The sequence below is a fragment of the Manacus vitellinus genome, unplaced genomic scaffold (genome assembly GCF_001715985.3).
Source record: "Manacus vitellinus isolate BGI_N305 unplaced genomic scaffold, ASM171598v3 scaffold_70_pilon, whole genome shotgun sequence".
NCBI lineage: Eukaryota > Metazoa > Chordata > Aves > Passeriformes > Pipridae > Manacus > Manacus vitellinus.
In genome coordinates this window covers 2203458-2221530 of record NW_021940754.1, presented here as the reverse complement: position 1 = coordinate 2221530, position 18073 = coordinate 2203458, and the positions used below count along the sequence as shown (strand labels likewise).

Genomic DNA, 18073 nt, shown 5'->3' with positions numbered 1-18073 from the left:
CTATTTGTAATAAGCCTGCATGCACTCAGTGCTAAATGAATAAGGGTAAATAAGTGAATAAATCATATCGTAGAACCACAGAATATCCTGAATTGGAAAGGATACACTAGGATCATCGAAGTCCCACTCCTGGTCCTGCACAGGACAGCTTCAAACGCTTTCTGATCTCTGTCAGCCTTGGTGTTGTGACCACTTCCCTGGGGAGCCTGTTCCAGTGCCCAACCACCCTCTGGGTGAAAAACCTTTTCCTAATATCCAACCTAAACTTCCCCCAACAAAACTTCAGGCCATTCCTTTGGGTCCTGTCACTGGTCACCAGAGAGAAGAGATCAGTACCTGCCCCTCCGCTTCCTCTCGTGAGGAAGTTGTAACTGCAATGAGGTCTCTCCTCAGTCTCTTCTTCTCCAGGCTGAACAGACCAGGTGACCTCAGATGCTCCTGATAAGGCTTCCCCTCAAGGCCCTTCACCATCTTTGTTGCCCTCCTTTGGACACTCTCTAATAGCTTAATATCTTTCTTATATTGTGGTGACCGAAACTGCACACAATATTCGAGGTGAGGCCACACTCATGCAGAGCAGAGTGGGACAATTACCTCCCTTGAGGAATGGGAGAAATGGTATCAAAAGCTTTAAAGCTTTACTGAAATCCAAAAAGATTATATCAACTGTCTTCCTTGGATCAAGCAGGTGGGTTACCTTGTCTTAAAAGAAAATCAGTTTGACAAGCAGGACTTTCCCCTCATGAAGCTGTGCTGGCTGTGACTAATGACTGTGTTGTCCTTCAGGTGTTTGTCACTACCTTCCAGAATTATCTTCTCCATAATTTTCCAGTCACTGAAGCGAGACCGACAGGCCTGTAGTTTCCAGGGTCATCCTTCTTGCCCTTCTTGAAAACTGGGACAATGTTAGCCAGCTTCCAGTCAACTGGGACCTCTCTGGATTTCCAAGACAGTTCAAAAACTGAGAGAGGCCTCATAATGACATCAGCCAGATCTTTGAATATTCTCAGATGAATCCCATCAGGCCCCATAGATTTGTTGGGAACCACCTCAATCAGCAGGTGCAACACAACTTCAGGTTCAACTTGGAGTTTATAATTCTCACTGGAATGGTCTTCCAGCTCAGGGCACTGGGACCCCCCCTAGTTCATCATCAGTGTTGAAGACAGAGATAAAGAATGCACTAAACATCTCTGCCTTGTCTATGTCCCTGTTTGTGAGGCGACCATCCTCACCCTGTAACAGGCTGATGTTATTCCTGCACTATTTGCCATTAATGTATTTAAAAAAACTCTTCTAATTGTCCTCCCCAGTTCTGTCCAGCTTCAACTCCAACTGAGCTTTAGCCACACACATTTTCTCTCTACAGTGGTGAGCAGCATCTCTGTATTTCTTTCATGTCACCTGACCTTGCTTCCACTGGGCATACACCTTCCTTTTTTGCCTTATCTCCAAAAGAAGATCCCTGCTCAGTCAAGCTGGCCTTCTGCCTTGTCTCCTTGACTTCCAACATTTTGGAATGACAAGGATTGAGACAGAGAGCATACAACTGACTTAAAATGTGGGCTTCCCGACTCCCTGAAACAGCCACTGTCTCTGACAAACAGGTAGTGGGAGGAACTCTCCATTTTCAGTGTCCTCAGGGGTTTAACATGCTGACCCAAAAGGGCAAGAAAATAATTGTCTTCTCACTTTTCCTCCTGTTCTGAACCTACAACTCTAAATGCAGTCTGGCAGAAGTGGTTTGTCTTGCTGGCTTCTCACTGACAGATATAACAGCAGCAGCTGCAACTTCCATGTGCCTGAATTAGTGAGCATTGTGCCTCCCTATGATCCTCCTAGACATTGCATCATGCCTGGATGGCATTCACTCACCCAGAACCATGGTTTGCCATTCCTCAACAAATCTGTAGTTTTCTCTGCTTAGCCTACATTCAAATCATTCTAGTCACTGAAGAAAACATCTAAAAGGAAATAAACACCAATTAAGGCACAGCCACTTTAATGCAATAATGATCAGCTCTGAACATCATTTCTTTGCTTTCTATCAGATAAATCTCCCATATTTGAACATTTAATTTTGTACTTAGATTATGTCTTCTGAGATAAGCTTTAAGCATTACCATCTGTTCTGCAGCAATCACACGATCCTATCACTTTGATTCAGCTGAATACAAATCCCTTTGACAACAGGAAAACAGCAAAAATAGCACACATTTTTCCCAAAATTGCCACAACTGTAGATTTTTCAAGCGTTGCTTTATGGTGGAGGTAAAATACTCTTCTGCACACCTCCTGCCTGTGCCCCACGCTGTCCAGGCAGCATTCTGACAGTGAAGGTTCTTGTTTTAGGAAGGTTGAGTCAGTGTTTCAGCTGCACTCAGCAGCCCCAAGGGCTGGCAGCTTAGCTGGGGCCCCATGCCTCTGCATGCCTGCTAGCACTTGGAAGCAAACCCTGAGTCAGAGGGAATACACCTTTCTCTGGCAGATGTAAGAGCACTGTAGTTACACCTCTCAGCAATCTCCAAGGCATTCTTTCTGCATCTGTCCTCCGCAGGCAACTGGCCCACAGCCACCACAAGTTGGCCATTGCCGCAACAGATCTTCCCTGCTGGTTTCTAGGAGAAAGGCAACAGCAGAGTTTGTGCCCACTGTTGTGGCCACGAGTATTAGGAAAACTCCAGTGAAAGGCTGGTGCATGTTATGTAAATATTGGAGCATTCATCTATTTGGAATAATTTCCCCACTGGAATGGTTCTGTTTACCAGTAAGATGATCCTCTTCAGACTCAAAGTGCAGAAGACAATATAAAATATTTTGCTTTAAGATTTGAAAAAAAGCACACTGTACTGTCAAAGTAACTTGCAGTTCCTAGCTTAGCCTATGCAGACAATGTATACAATCTGAATGAATCACTAAAAAAGGGTTCACTGTACATCTTTTCACTATGTCTATCTATACCCCTCAACAAGGCGTTACAAACATTGTGTCTTTCAGGTGATTCATCCTTATTTTCATCCACTGGATAATTATCAGAGGGAATGCTTCAGCTATAGTTGTTGTTGAACAACTGAACAGGTTAAACTGCTGCATATTGATAACTGATTGAAATTCAAGCTACTGACTTTTATTTTGAAGGAAAAATAAAACAATAAACCAATGCACTATAAATTCTAGCTGAATTTGGTATTATCTAAGGTAAGAGCAGCTCCCTTAAGAAGACAGATTGAAAAAGTTGAGGCTGTTCAGCCCGGAGAAGAGAAGGTTGTGTGGAGACCTTATAGCAACCTTCCAGTATTCGAAGGGTGTCTACAGGGAAGACAGAGAGGGACTTTCTGTCAGGAACTGTAGTGATAGGACAAGGAATAATGGGTACAACTTGAAAGAGGGGAAATTTAGGTTAGACACAAGGAAGAAATTCTTTACTGTGAGGTTGGTGAGGCACTTGGAACAGGTTGCCCAAAGAAGCTGTGGATGTCCTAACCTTGGCACTGTTCAGGGCCAGGCTGGATGGGCCATTGAGCAGCCTGGTCTAGTGGAAGGTGTCCCTGTCCACGGTAGTGAGGGGGTTGAACTACATGATCTTTAAGGTCCTTTCCAACCCAAATCATTCCATGATTTTATATAATTTACAGACAAATTCAACATTTCATTTTCTACTCTTACAGGAATGTCACTGAAAATTTACTGAAAATTACTGGGACATGAATTTATATATGAGAACTTTAAAGGTAAGAATAACAAAATGCTCAGATTTCAGTGGTGCAGAGATAGGAATGTCTTGGATCATGCAGCATTCTTTTGTGTTCTAGCAAGGTTTTCTCCAAGTTTGTAAGCTCTTTCAATAGCTAATCTAAAAGTAGTTATTGAATATCAATCTCTCATAAGCATGTTTTCTTTTCTCTATCAAGCTAAAAGGGAAAGGGTGATTCATTTTAAGTGTACTGATGACAGAAGAGCTCTGAATAGCACTTTATCTGAAATACTCTATTTGAAGGGACCAAAGTGCAAGTTAAACAAACATTAACAATGAATGCATTTTTGTCAGGGGTGGTCCTCTTGGAAGATGTTAACCACATTAAAGTAGGCAGTTATTGAAATATGCAATTAATTTTAAGCTGATAGAAGTTGAAACTGTCATTCACCTGAGCAGGTGGTGGAAGAACCTTCTTGCGTATCTGCTGATTGGGTCCCTGTACTCCAGCACAGTTGTATCCAAGAGGGGTCTTGTTGGTGCATAAAAGGTTCCAAGGCTTGCCTCAAGCTGTGCTGTGGAGTTCAAACACAGCAGCAATGAAGCAAGTGAATTAGTTTCAATTACAACAGGTTGCTCATGTTTGCAGTCAGTCAAACTCCTCAAACACCGATGAAACGTGATGTTGTTGTAGGACAGATGAAATTAAAATATGACAGATTGTACAAACACAAATGGGCATATAAACTTTCACTTTGAGGCAGAGCTGACAAGGACTTTGAGCAATAAAAGCCATCAAAAGGATAATGAAGTCTATAACACATCAACTTCTCACCAGCAGCCTACAACTAAAAGTGATTCATAAGAGTAATACAGTCTGAACAAGATTGTCCAGTAGAGATGAACTCTCAATTAGCTCAAATCATCTTTGTCCTCTTAGGCAAACAACAAGGGAGTTCGGTTTTTCAGGGATTATTGTGTTAGGTCAGCAGGTAACAAAACCCTCCTTGTGATGGCCTTGAGGTCTAAAGGAACCTCCTTCAACCCACGGTTCTTTAAAAATTTTAGATAAAAGGGTCTAAAAACCCTAGAGGTTTGACAGCATGTAGTGGTGAGAAACAGGATAACCTCCCTTGTAATCAATAAAATAAAACCCTTTTGTTACACAAGTTCTCTCTGCTTTAAATATTTTCTGACTGATATACTCCACAGCTCAAGCTCTTAGGCATTTTCCTACAACTTTTTAATACAAAATTATAAATAATGCAAGTAAATACACAGTACACTTCTGTGTCCCACATGCTTAGCTGAAAGGAAATTTAATGATCAATAATATTTATGCTATGTGAATTTTGCTTGAGAGTGAACAACATAGTACAAGGCCTTCTAGGCAGAATAGGGAGAATTTACTATATATTTATTTGCTATATACTAACATTGCTTTAAAAGGAAAATATAACATGTTGTCTCATTAGGCAAATAAAATCTCATTGATTTGCTGTTATTAATGTTTGTTTGGACTAGGCATTTCTGTATTTTGTAATAATGGTTTTTTTCTTCTGAGCATAGTTATATTTTACTTTATTAGCTTGATAGCACTAAATCAGCTAGTAGTACTGTGTTAGTAACACAGGTAAACTGTTAGTAAACTAGTTTTGTGTTATCCTAAATCTAGATAGTAAGATAAGTCGAACTTTAAAGGTATTTTCTTTCAAAGCAGCAGTCAATTTAGATTAAAATAGAAAAACAAGACATACTCTCTTGCCATTGCTGTTTTCTTGACAGCATGTTTTGTACTTCTGAAACATTTCAATCGACATGGAATATGAGTAACCACTATCACAGTTATAGATTCATCAGATAGCCCAGCTTGATGTTGAAGGCAGGATAAAGATCTCAGAGATAACTGCCCCATCACTATAAATAAAAGGCCCCACTGGGTTTTGCTAATAAAAAAGAAAACAAATTACCATGCCAAATTTGTTAGATTCAGATTGAATAACTCCTGGATGGAATAATATTCTTTCTGCTATAAACAGTGTTAGGGAGCTGCACGGGGGGAAACACACAAACATCTGTTTATAATGTACATATTTTTAGAAGAGTTTCACGCTCAGCCCTTCTCACAAGTCCTTTTCAAAGCATGTTTTATTTAGAATCAACGTCATGTTTGCAATGCAGAGATTTTTTTTAAATCATATCCCACAAAATGGGATAGCTGGTGGCTTGGCTGCGATGTAGGACACCTTGGAGTTTTTCTATCATCAAACATGCCAGAATCCTAAGTATTCTTTCTTGCTACAAAAGATGCCTGGTGTCCAGCTGTCTGCCTGCTAGACTGGAGGATAACACCTTCACTAAATCGAGGCACATCAAATCTTGAAGTCTATTGAGTTTCAAGATAGACAGCAAATCAAGAGGAAGGCATCACAACAGGCCTCAGCAGAGATGGGGCTAAACCTAAAATTCATAATTTCTTGTGAGGGACCCCAGCTACTACTGCAGGGGGCCAGATTACAGTGAGGACAAGTGCTTTAATCCTAAAGGAGGCAGCAGAGGATAGTGTATTCAAAGACTTTGTATCTTGTAATGAAAGAATGACCCTTCAAAAGCACCTTAAAAAACATACTAAAATCTCTTGTCCCTGTTGCAGAAAAACATCCCTCCTTAAGTTGGTGCTGTCTCAGCATGTACATATAACAAACAATTCAATCCAGTACTGTTTGTCTGTAACATAAGTTACATTTATAGAATGCAGTGAAGTTACAGAATATATATGCTAATGCTATATATTAATGCCTATAGCATATGTATATTAAAATATGCATTATTTTAGTATCACTATTGATACAAACTAAAATGTAGTTAACACATTAGCCCAGATTTTATTGAAATTACTTGATTATGATTATGAAGCACCATAATCTGGCTGTCCGGATACTCACTATTGTCTTCTTTATATGGTCAATAAATATATTGTCATAATCCACACATGAATTAAAAAGAGATCACAAAAATACATTAGAAATATAAGCAGTCTCTTACCTTCCCTGTCTGGTGTAAGCTTTTGTTTAAGAAGGTGGTTGCAAATGGCACTCAAGCAGATATAGCACTGATGACCCATTGTGTTCCAGTTCATGGTGTTCAGGACATTAATTGCCTCATGTATCTCATCATAACGAATGTACTGGTGGATAATTTCCACAAGGCCCAGTTGTCCTCTTGTGATCACACCTTTAACAGGAAATATTAAAACCAAAGATAGTGGGTTTATACTTTGATATAGAGTATGTAAAACAGTAGCTGACTACTTTTCAGCACAGTTAAAAATAATTGCCACTGTTTAAAAGTAAGTTGATGGGTTTCAGTATCCAATTTTTACACGAGGTAGCTCCTTCATATATTTAGGCTGAGCATGTTTTGGACAGCAGAGAAAAATCATCAGTTAACTTCACGCATGGAGGTCAAGCGAATGCAGCCAAAACTCACTGGTGACAACATCATGTAATGAAGTTTGTTTTAGACACGGCAGGAAAAGCTTATTCACAATTTATCACTACTGTATGGTGGGTAATAAATTAAATTTCACAGCATCTCCCTTCTGTAGGGAAATACTGCTGAAGAACACTGAACCCCAGTACTTGTGTCACACAAATGTACCCATATATACAAGTGTACAGCAGCTCCAACTTCAAAGTAACTGTTACTCAATCAGTCTCCACACTGTGACAGCTCTGGAACCTACCTCTAGCTTGGTAATATTCTCTAAGTGAAGCATTTTTACTGTGAGGGGATGTCACACATGGCATTTTAGCAAGTCTTGCTCACTCTGATAGAGTATTCTTTATCACTACTCCTCCAAATATTAGAAAGAGACCAGAATAAATTTGTTTTTTCCTTCTCTTTAAATGAAAACATAATGTTTTTTTTTTTATTTTCCCAATTTATATTCTGATCTTGTTTGTAAAAACTAATTTTAAGGAAAATGTTCTGATGAGAAAGGGAACAAGCTTAATTTCAATATTGATATTAAAGCCATACAACTTGCTGGGGAAAACGAAGTCTGATAACAGAGAAAAGCAGACCTGATATATATAAAACATACCTCACACAACTTTCATAAATGTTGTTGTGAATACTGTTTGTGATGCAAAATAAGAATTGAGGAAAATAAAAAGTGAAGAAAAACATCTGACTATATCTTAAGGAGAAGTAACCTGCTAAGAACTTGCATATACAGGTCTGATGCTTTGGGGGGCATATTTATATTTTGTAACAGAGAAATACTTAATTTTTTTAGCATCATTAAAGAAAAGACATGGTTTTCTAATGTATTTGCATGTATTAAAGCCTGTGGACATTACAATGTGTAATAGCCACGTTTAACCTGTCAATATCTAATAGTTATGGCAGACTTTATTCTTCCTAAACGTTTAGTGTTTTTAAAGTATTACAGAAGCTGGGCAATCTTCACATTAACAACTAAGTGAATGTGAAAATACTTATTTTCATGTTAATTAAATATAATATTATGTTTTAAATGCCTTTTGAGGCCAGCAATGCTGAACCATTGGCATGAGTACCACATTTGGCCTTATCCAGGATCTAGGCTGACATCAATGACAAGAAGCTGCAATGCTTTTGGAAATGAGTTTGGCATTAGATACCAAAGACATCTGCCATTAATGTTTGAGGGTATATTTAATATGAATCTTTTCCTGGATAGACAGCACAATGGAGAATTCAGAGAACTTGTCCAAAATTATAATATAGCTGGAAGTTAAAAAAATATTTGCTTATTCTCATTGACATAGTTTCTTAATAGACTTCTGTGGGAAACCATTCCAAGCCATGTGTTAATTATGGATTTTATTTCACTCCTGAATGCCTGTCTAGGTCTTGCTGTCATGGACCCCTGTATTTTCTGTATAACTTATATTTGCATTATTTCTTAAACAGCAGAGACCTAAAAATTGCTGAGGCTGTGAAGAAGGGCTCGCTAAGCAACACAGTTACTTTGGTAGTGTGGCAAACTAAGCAGAAGTGTAAAGCTGAAAACCAGGATGAAACAGAGAACAGCACATTTTTGCACAGTGGACTACAAAGAGGGAGGGAGGGAAGGAGGGAGAGAGCCTTGCCTTCTTCCTAGAAGAGATTTTACAGTAATTATACAGAATGAATTTTAAAATGTGATAACTTTCAGCTGTAGAGGTCAACATCTTCCCATTTGGATGCTTGACTTCTCCTGGGTGGTGCGCTTCCAGGCAACCTGCTTGGGAAAAGGAGGTGACAGCCAACTCACTGCCTAATTGATTTAGGAACGGTGCCCAGGGAGACAGTCCAATTAAGTTTACAAGCTGGCAATTAGCAGGAAAGGCCTCTAAATCCCTGTACTGAGAGCCTGCTTGCGTTGGTAAGAACATAAATGTGCTAAAGATAGCAAGGGGAAAGCTGTGCTTTCTGGAAAGCTGTTGTGAGAAAACCTCACAAGGGAGGACTGAAGAAAAGCAAGGTAAAGGTGGGTAGAGTGCCTCCTGCTCAACTCCATCCCAGTCAAAATCAGGACTCAGATAATTTAGAGGGTTTGTTTTTTTCAAATGGCCAACATGCACAAAAACATCAAATAGCTGCTATAATTAGTGTTCTGGGCTACTCTGCAACTATTAAACCTGTCATTGAACTTAATGCAGCTAATTATCTCAAAATAAATGATAACCTGCAAACAGGTTTTTTAATAGTTTTTTTGGACAACAGCAATAATCCTGATCAGCTCTTTTAAAACTACACAGTTAGAAGTCAATTCAACATTTTTTTGTTGCAAACATCTCATTATATTAATTTACCTTTTTGCAGTGCCATGCTTGGTTAAGTTTTATTAATTCAGTCTTTCAAATTCTTAGGTCTGTGGTACTTTTAGTCAGGTTATCCCACACAAAAGCACATGTGTGTCTCATTAAGTAAAGAAATAAAGTAGATTTTCAGATCTTACTGTCAACTAGGTTGCTATTTTGGGTTTTTTGGGGGGTTGTTTGTTTTTCTTTTTAAAAAAGGCTTGTTTCTAATCTCAGTAGCTTTATACAAAAGAATCATTTAAAAACACCCATGAAGATCTATAGAGGCAATCTTGTTTTCTTGGACAATGGGCAAAATGGTGAAATTTTCCAGGATGGCTGTCTGCCCTGCTGAAACACTGCCTTGGGAGTCAGAGGGTTTAGGAATGATTGGTTTTTTTAGCCCTCACATTGGATTTACACCACTGTAACTTGCCTGACTTGAATGAAAAGAATACAGTTCTCACTGATGAGTGACTGCAGGGGTTTTATTCTTAGTTCAGCCACTGACTCACTGTGTAGCTCTTGGAAAGCCCTTTAGCTTTCCTTTTCTACTTCTTGTTATTCTGCTTATAAGAGGAAGATAGTTGTGGGTTTACTCTTTCAGAGTCTCCTTACACCTAAAATGAGAAGTGCTATATAAATTCTAAAATTAGTATTATTAATCCTTTTATTCACAAGTCCTTGCAAATTAGTTGAGAGACCAAACTTCTTTGAAGGTTATGAAGAACTTTGTTCTTCTGTGAAAAGTCTTCAAGGAAAGAAAAGATGCAACTTCATGTACTGAAGCCAGAATAACAGAGTACTGGGACAAATATACATAATACACACAAAAAAATAATTTGGGAAAGAAACAGAATTACTATTCTATTATTAAATATGGATTATTTTAGCTTGTTAGGGCTATTGCTACAGAGTGAATACAATTCCTAAAGTTATATACTACAGGTTAAAGGAATTTTCCATATGATAAATTGTTATGCTTTATTAGAGTAACGGGGAACATGATGGGATGCTGACCTGACAACAGATTGGGGTCCTATCCTGTCTGACCCCATATGAAAAGATATTAAGTCATTGTGAAACAGATAAAGAACTCCTTGGTTCATATCTTCAGATATTGTTGGAACAATTTGCTTTTCAGGCTATGGTCCCATATACCTAAAATTAGCGTGCTTCAAACTACAAAAACCTTGTGGGGTACAGACGTTTCCTTGAGAGCTCAGGGTTCACCATATGTGCTTAGGAACTTACCAAGTTTAAAGTGAAGTACTCCCAAGGGTCCTTTGTCAAATCTAACCAACAAAAGGTCATGAATATCAGCGCTGTCAGGGCTGGCACACGCAACTGGAGGGGCAGCCCACTGGATCTGGATGAGGCTGCTAGGCACCTCAAAGTGTTTACTGCATTGCAAAGTTGCCTCAGGTGAATAGTCTTGTGCCAAGAGCTGAATTTTAACGGGGGACAGTGCTGTGTCAAAAAGCTGCAGCTCCCCTTGAGAGCTGCCGACCACGAACACGGCCCCGGCGGGGTGGTAGGTCATCACAGCAGGCAGCAGTTCTGCCTGGGCTAACAGAGTCACTTGGTTGTAGGCTTCATACAGAATTATTGATGAGTCTTCACAGCCCAGGACTAGTTTGTCTTCTGTAACATCCCTGCAGCAGCTGATGGCCCTGGATCGCAGTGGTATCCTGGTGATGGCTGCACACTGGATTTTGTTCCTGAGGCACTTGTAGACGCAGCTGTCGGCCATGGGCTCCTTGGCTGCTGACATCGAGTGCTCCACTGTGTGCACCTGGTAAGGCTGGTGAGTGCTGAAGCTGGCATGGAGGGGATCCCATTCCGTACGGACAAAACTCAGGACCTGAAAAAAAATCCAAGAGGTTTTGGTAGGCATTTGTAGTAATTTATTCTTATTTTGATGATTTAAAAATAGGCGACTGCAAATACATTTTCTTGTGGGTCAGTAAGTAAAACAGATATACATCCTTTAGAATCTACTGTTTTAACTTCTAAAAGGTTTACTCATTTCATTTAAAAAACCCCTGCAATATAGTTTGAATTGTATTTTCTTGTCCAGACCTATATAATAGGTTAGCAGAATAGAAGATAAAAGAGAGGATGGTCTTAACAACGTTAGTAAGAGGGAAAATGAGCAGAATATCAGAATAACTGATTATTCACAAGGGGGGTGGGGGAGAAATCCCAAAATTACTGAAAAAATCTATAATAGATTACTCTGAGCATCATGTGTAGATGCAGGGCCATGGTAACAGAAAATACTACACTGTAGTGGTAGAAACAATGGCATGTTTAAACAACATCTACTGTATATTGCCAAATGAGTAGGTGGTAGATGTTCTTTGGTGCCACATAGCTTTAGATGCAGAATAGATGAATTTGTGATAGCAGAAAAGGGAGGATCATTATGGGGTACTTGAAAGCTGAATGAACTGGAAGAAGAACACAAAGGCATAATGTGATAAAAGACACCAGCTGGCAAAGAGCAAGAATCTGTAGTGTGGAAACATGGGAAGTACCATAAAGTGGGGGAGACAACAGTGGAGACAGTGAAGATTCATGTCCTATGATATTTGGGTTCGAGCGAGAGGTGGTGTAGAGGATATGAACAGGGAAACCGTGGGAGAAAAACCAGCTGTAAATAAGATGCAAATGAGGTTATGAAAAGCTATTTCTCTGAAAGGGAGAGAAAACCCATGTCTAGCATAATGAGAGTAGTGCAAGTCAGTCAGAAACTTGCTGGTGTTCGTTCATGCAGAAATAAAGAGTGAAAGGAAGATGTCAGCCTGAGCCGAACCCCGCCCTCAGGTATACCCACAGCAATCTTCACACTACAGATTAAAGCTGCTGACCTGCTACAATTTTTGGAAGCCCCTTAAGTTCAGGTGGTATGAAAGCACCTTTTACGCAGAAAGGGGTAAAAAATGTGATCAAAAGACACAGAGAGGACGAGGAAGGAAAGCTGGAAATTTCAGGTTGAAAACAGAAATGCACACATAATGTTACAGCAATTTAAATTTGTTTTCCGTAGATCACAAGAGCAATGGAACACATAATTTAGCCTTTCATCCTCCAAAAGAGAATAAGAAATTTAGATTTTTTGGCATACCACCCATTACTTCAGAAGTAACTGATAAGTTTATAAACAAGCTATTTGGGACGTTGATCAGGCTGATTAGGATGTTTTGTTCTGACACTTTACTTGTTTTGTCAGCAAAAGGGTTTCTCATTCAAAAGAAAGAAAAAAAGGATTATTGCAGTTCTCTGGCTGGAAACCAGCTGACAGTTAATACAAAAGTCTTTGCTACTTTTAAGATGAGTAGCATGCAGAGAACCACTTAATGCAAAAGCACCTAATACAGAAACCAACGCATCCAACCTGTGAAAACCTCACCCACAAATCTCAACAGAGTAGTGACCAATGAAAATGTATATCAAAGAGGAAATAAATTATTACATTATTTATATACTCTGAAAAACATTTTCTCACCTCAATCATTCCCTCAACAATGACTTAGCCTCCTCAACTAGGCATTTTATGCCCACAAAATGTTGCAGTGGCTACTGTGCAGATGTTAGAGCTGCTGAAGTGTGTTTATTAGGGTGTTAAATTGCATAGTAAGGAAACTCCTAAAAGAGGTTATTATGGACAAAGGATTACTGTGACCACAGAGTTCTCTAACCCCAAATAAAGACAAAGCGAAGTGGTATTGTTTGTTCTGCAGTTTTTCCTAAGAGTATGTACAGAGACCCGGGTAGCTCCCTTTCAAATGTGTGAAACAGAAGTCTTGCCCAAGCAAGTCTTCAAAGCTTCCATAACTTCAGTGAAATGAGCCTTGAGGCCCTGTGGGACTCAGATTTCTGTCTTACTGTGGCAGGTTTCAATGCACTGCATTATTTAGCTACATATTTTGACCCCAAATCAGTGTTTTTCTCTGGATATCTCCTCACAAGCTACAAGAAAGTCATGGAGATCCACACAATAATTGAGCCTATGAGAGACGAAAGCATGAAAGCACTATTCAATTCTGAAGATAGGCTGGCCTTGAAGGTTACGACAACAGAGAAGAAAATATGTGAAATATGGATTTCACAACTCCATAGGAGTGACTGATGGAAAAAAGCAATGGAAACAGTCACAGAAAAATGAACGTTGCCATACGATTGTTTGAGAGTCGGCAAGTAAACTGCACCCAATTTCATAATTTTGTTCTGCCTTCTAAGAGTAAAAGTAGGACAAAATGATGATCACTACTTTGAATTCAAAAGAAAGTAAAATCTTGCATTTTGGAAGGCTAATCTAATGAGTCTTGAGATGAGAAGCTTCCTAGCTTCACATAATTTTGAGAGCAAATCCTTGAAATGAAGTCTAGGGTAGGGCTGGTTGATGTATATAACACAATTCCAAACTAGGAAAAAGTTCCTGCAAGGAGAGAAAGACTATTTGCTGCCTTTCAAAACATAAGTTTTGGCATAATGTTTAAACACATAAGGCTTAAAGGAAACTTTTCTAGACACTCCTGTTCGTATTCTGGCTGAAAACAAGAGAAACATTTCTCCTTAGATTGGATCTCATGCATCAGTGGCCTCATGTGCCTCTTGCAGGAAGAGTATCAAGCTGAGAGACCTCTTTGTTCTGGCTTCCAGTTTTACTGAATGTAACTGCCACTTTGCATTCTGAAGGAAAAAAATGGATATTCTCTTTCATCTCAGAGGGAAGATTTGAGTTTCTCTGTCAGAAGTTACTTTTATTATTCATTCTTCATGCCGCTAACTGGAAAAGTAAAGCAGAGAGACATACAGCTACAGAAACATGTTAATAAGGCTAAGATAATGCTTTTGAAAGATAAGAAGTCTAATAAAACTTTTTTTTCCCCCCAAGAAGATAGTATTCTGCCAACTGTTCTTCTATCTGGTAAGCAGCCACATGCTAGTAAATGTAGTGCACATAGTGCTTTAGCAGTCCATTTAAAGGAATCCAGTGGGATTCCTTCCTGGTAAGCAGCAGTTCTCTGGAACTTCATTGAACGAGTTAACAGATCATTTGCTTGGGGAATGGGGAAGCAAAAGCTGGAGGAGTTTCCTCAGAAATGGGTAGGACAACTGTCAGATATGTGGAGGAGGGGATATGGCAGTGGATCTGAAAACATCGAGCTGTAAGATCACATGGCAGTGCGTATAGTTCTTTCAGTGTTAAGTACTTTCCATAAATCTTGGGCTAAGCACTTAGCCTTGGATTTCCAGGAAAGATTTCTGGAAATACCTTGCATGAAGTAAAACCAATTACTTCGTGGAAAAGAAATACATAAATAATTAAAAAAAATGTAAAAGTCCCTTTTAGTTTTGTGATGTGAATGCTACAAAAATACAGTACATGCATTTAAATATTGTTCACATAATTTATACATATTTCCCTTATTAATGTGGCAGCCATGCACCACTACTGCACATCTATATTGTCTTCCCCTTGCAGTGCTAACCTGGGCTCTGCATCAGCTCATCAGCAGGATGAGGGATGCTACAATGCCAGGCTCTCAAATCCTAGAGTCAGGAATCATAAGTATCCAAGTAAAGGAATCTCTTAATCTTTATAAATAAGGGCCCTGAACCATGCTAGTTAAAACTCTTTCATTTTATGTTCGAAAAAAATAATAGCACTAGCTTGTGTGGGCAGTATCATTCTTCTCAGTGCAAATCTTTGAACACTGAATATTGAAGTGTTTTGCATAGAATACTGGGAAAGGATAAAGTCCACATATCAAAACAAGTAAGAGTTTTAACCAGTAGTTCTTAAGCAGAAAATTGGCTTACCAGGCAGATGAAAAAAAGAAAACAAAAGAAACAGAGAAATAAGCTTGCTGTGACTGAATTGTGTGTCTTTCAGATGAGAAAAAATGTTTGATTTATTTTATGGATGCTAAAAAAGTGGCTTATTTAATTTCACACAGTGAGGTTCCAAATAACAACAAACATTTTAATTAGAAACATAAAGTGGGAAGAGTGGTGCATACTAGAGTAAAATAGCTCTAAATACAGCACTGTGAAGATAAAAGGAAAAAACCCACCCTATTTCAAAACCTTTCTAAAATAAAAATACAAGGCTCCTACTCTAGGTTACTTCTTTGGATGCATTGGGTCTACAGTCCTACATGCAATCTTACTATTTAGATCTCCAGTCAACATTTGTTCTTATTTTCTTTCAAAATTTATCATAATCATCATCTTTATCCCATATTATTCACTGAACTTTTAACTCAATGTGACATGGAGGATTTTACATTCTTTGCTGTATGTGTGTGAGAGGTATTTCAGCCATTCAGTCACACACGGTGGATGTTTTTCTGAGCACTAGAGGACAGGGCACACAGAAAAGATCTGCCGTGTTTTTTCACAAATCTGAGGTGAAACGTGGATGCAATAACTTAAATATTTTCTCTTGGGAGAAAGAAAAATAACATTCTTTCTCGGGGAAACTATTTTTTTCCACAAGGTTGAAGTATAATTTCAGTCATTCACACTAGCACTAAATGGAGTGAAAATAAATATGGCAAAGACAAATGCAAAGTACTACAGTAACAGCCCTGGCATCAGCACCCCCTGTTAATTTTTGTTTGCAGAATAAAGTTCATGTTGATTTTAACTGGACTTTCTCTCAAAGCATTTAATCCAAAGATGATTTCACATCAGATCCTTTTTATTCATAGCAAATTGTTTGAAGTAATTTCTGGAAGATTCCTCTTCTGGTTTTGAAAACAAAACACTAGTGTTATCTCCACAGGGAGACAATTTAAATAACATCCTTGATCACTGATACTTTAATATAGAAAAAACAAAACAAACAAACACCAAATAATTAAATAAATAAATTAGAGAATGGATGGGTTTACTGGAGGAAACCAACACACACAGGAAAGCAGACAAAGGTCCAACAGACAAATATTCCTGCAGCAACATGGATGCATCTGTCCAAATGTACATCAGACACCAAAGCAAAGACAATGCTAAAGAGAAAAGTACTTTTATTTCTTCAAGGGACAATTCTTCACCAAATCTTACAGCATTCAATACAGTAAACACTGATCTCAGAAAAAAAATTCAGTAAAATAAGTTGAGATTTGCAAGGAAAAAGTTATTTCTGTTTTTAGAGGAATAATGTTTACCTGTAGCCTTAATAGTAGTAAATGCTAAAATACAAAGCCACATAGTAAAATTCAAATCAAATTTACAGTGTATTTAAAAAGTAAAATGTATTTCTTTCATTAAGTTGAAAAGCTGCTGAAGCACACAATATCCCAAATACTCTGTGGGCAATGTGAATCATCCCAGCACAGAACGTGTAGTTACAGGCGATGATCATGACAAGGGGTTGAGCTGTCTCATCCCAGAGTTATTCCTGTCCTCATCCTCATACACACTCTTCTGGTGAGCAGCCAATAATACTCAAAAAATTCTTCCAGGCAGGAAGTAGAATCAAATAAGTGCCCCATTTACCTTTGCTCTGCCCCAACGCACGAGTGTCAGCAGCTGGCAGGTCGTTTTGTGGTTTTCAAAGGTCAGCACCGAGGTGATGGCTGTGGGTGGCACCCATTCATTTCCTGGGGCTGGGTTTCACAAACCCAATATGCCAAACAGCTCTTTATGGTCTTGATATTCAGTAATTTCTGCTTTTCTCTTAATTCTAGATAATCATGCTCCTTTATCCAACCGATACTATTATTTTCAAGTAAAATGGTGATATTACTTGATTACACTTCTTTATGATAAATGCTCTAAACTGAATCAGCTCATGCTTCTTATTCTTCTACTGCTGACAATAATCATTGTCATATTACTGGTGAAATAGGATAAATATGGATTTACTTTCATGCATAACAATGGCACATCCTGTTTTTATTTACCTGAAGAATACTAATGTTAAGGGAGTAGAGGCAAAGAGAGGAAAATAAGCATGCTTACAGAACCACTGTATTTTTGTGGTGTCTGACCTGGAGAGTAACCGTTTAGAGTGCTCGAGAAATGTTCACTATGTTTTTGCTCATGTTTAAGCTATCAAATGACCTTCAGAAGTTAAAGGTGTTAAGTTAATGTCCCCCTCCAAGACTCTGCAGGGGAAAAATGTACCTCAGTTAAATGCAGGTTGGGGGTTGACATTACTTCTAGAACTGCTGGGTTATGGTGTTCTCCCATCTGTGCACAGGAATTTAACTCCTGCCCATAAGGAAATAAGGTTAAAAACCTCAACCAAATAATATCACAGGTTATACTTATAGGCTACGCATGTAGGTAGTGTCTTGAGCCTCACTGAACATTCCAAGTACATGGAACAGCCTAACTGACAACCAGCAAGACAGTTTAATATTCATATATGACTAAGTTTTCCGTAGCCCTGGCATAGTGTTTGTATTTTATTGATGAATAGAGGAAAAGAAATTTCATCCATAGATCTTAGAATTGAAACAGACAAGTACAGGCAAGTAATCAAAAAAGGGAAAGCAATTGAACAGTCAAATTTAGCAGTTCTGCTTTC

At 38.6% G+C, this 18073-nt stretch overlaps 1 protein-coding gene across 2 annotated transcripts in view; it reads right to left on the bottom strand.

Annotated features, from left to right (window-relative positions):
* The window catches only part of WDPCP (WD repeat containing planar cell polarity effector), a 145018-nt gene that overhangs the window by 61223 nt on the left and 65722 nt on the right, over positions 1-18073 (bottom strand). For both annotated transcript variants that reach the window (XM_008929042.2, XM_018084452.1), the window contains exons 10-12: positions 10780-11389; positions 6740-6928; positions 4146-4269 (exon numbers count right to left, since the gene is read on the bottom strand). In XM_008929042.2, coding sequence (XP_008927290.2) covers positions 4146-4269; positions 6740-6928; positions 10780-11389 — 923 coding nt within the window. The remainder of the gene's footprint in view (positions 1-4145; positions 4270-6739; positions 6929-10779; positions 11390-18073) is intronic.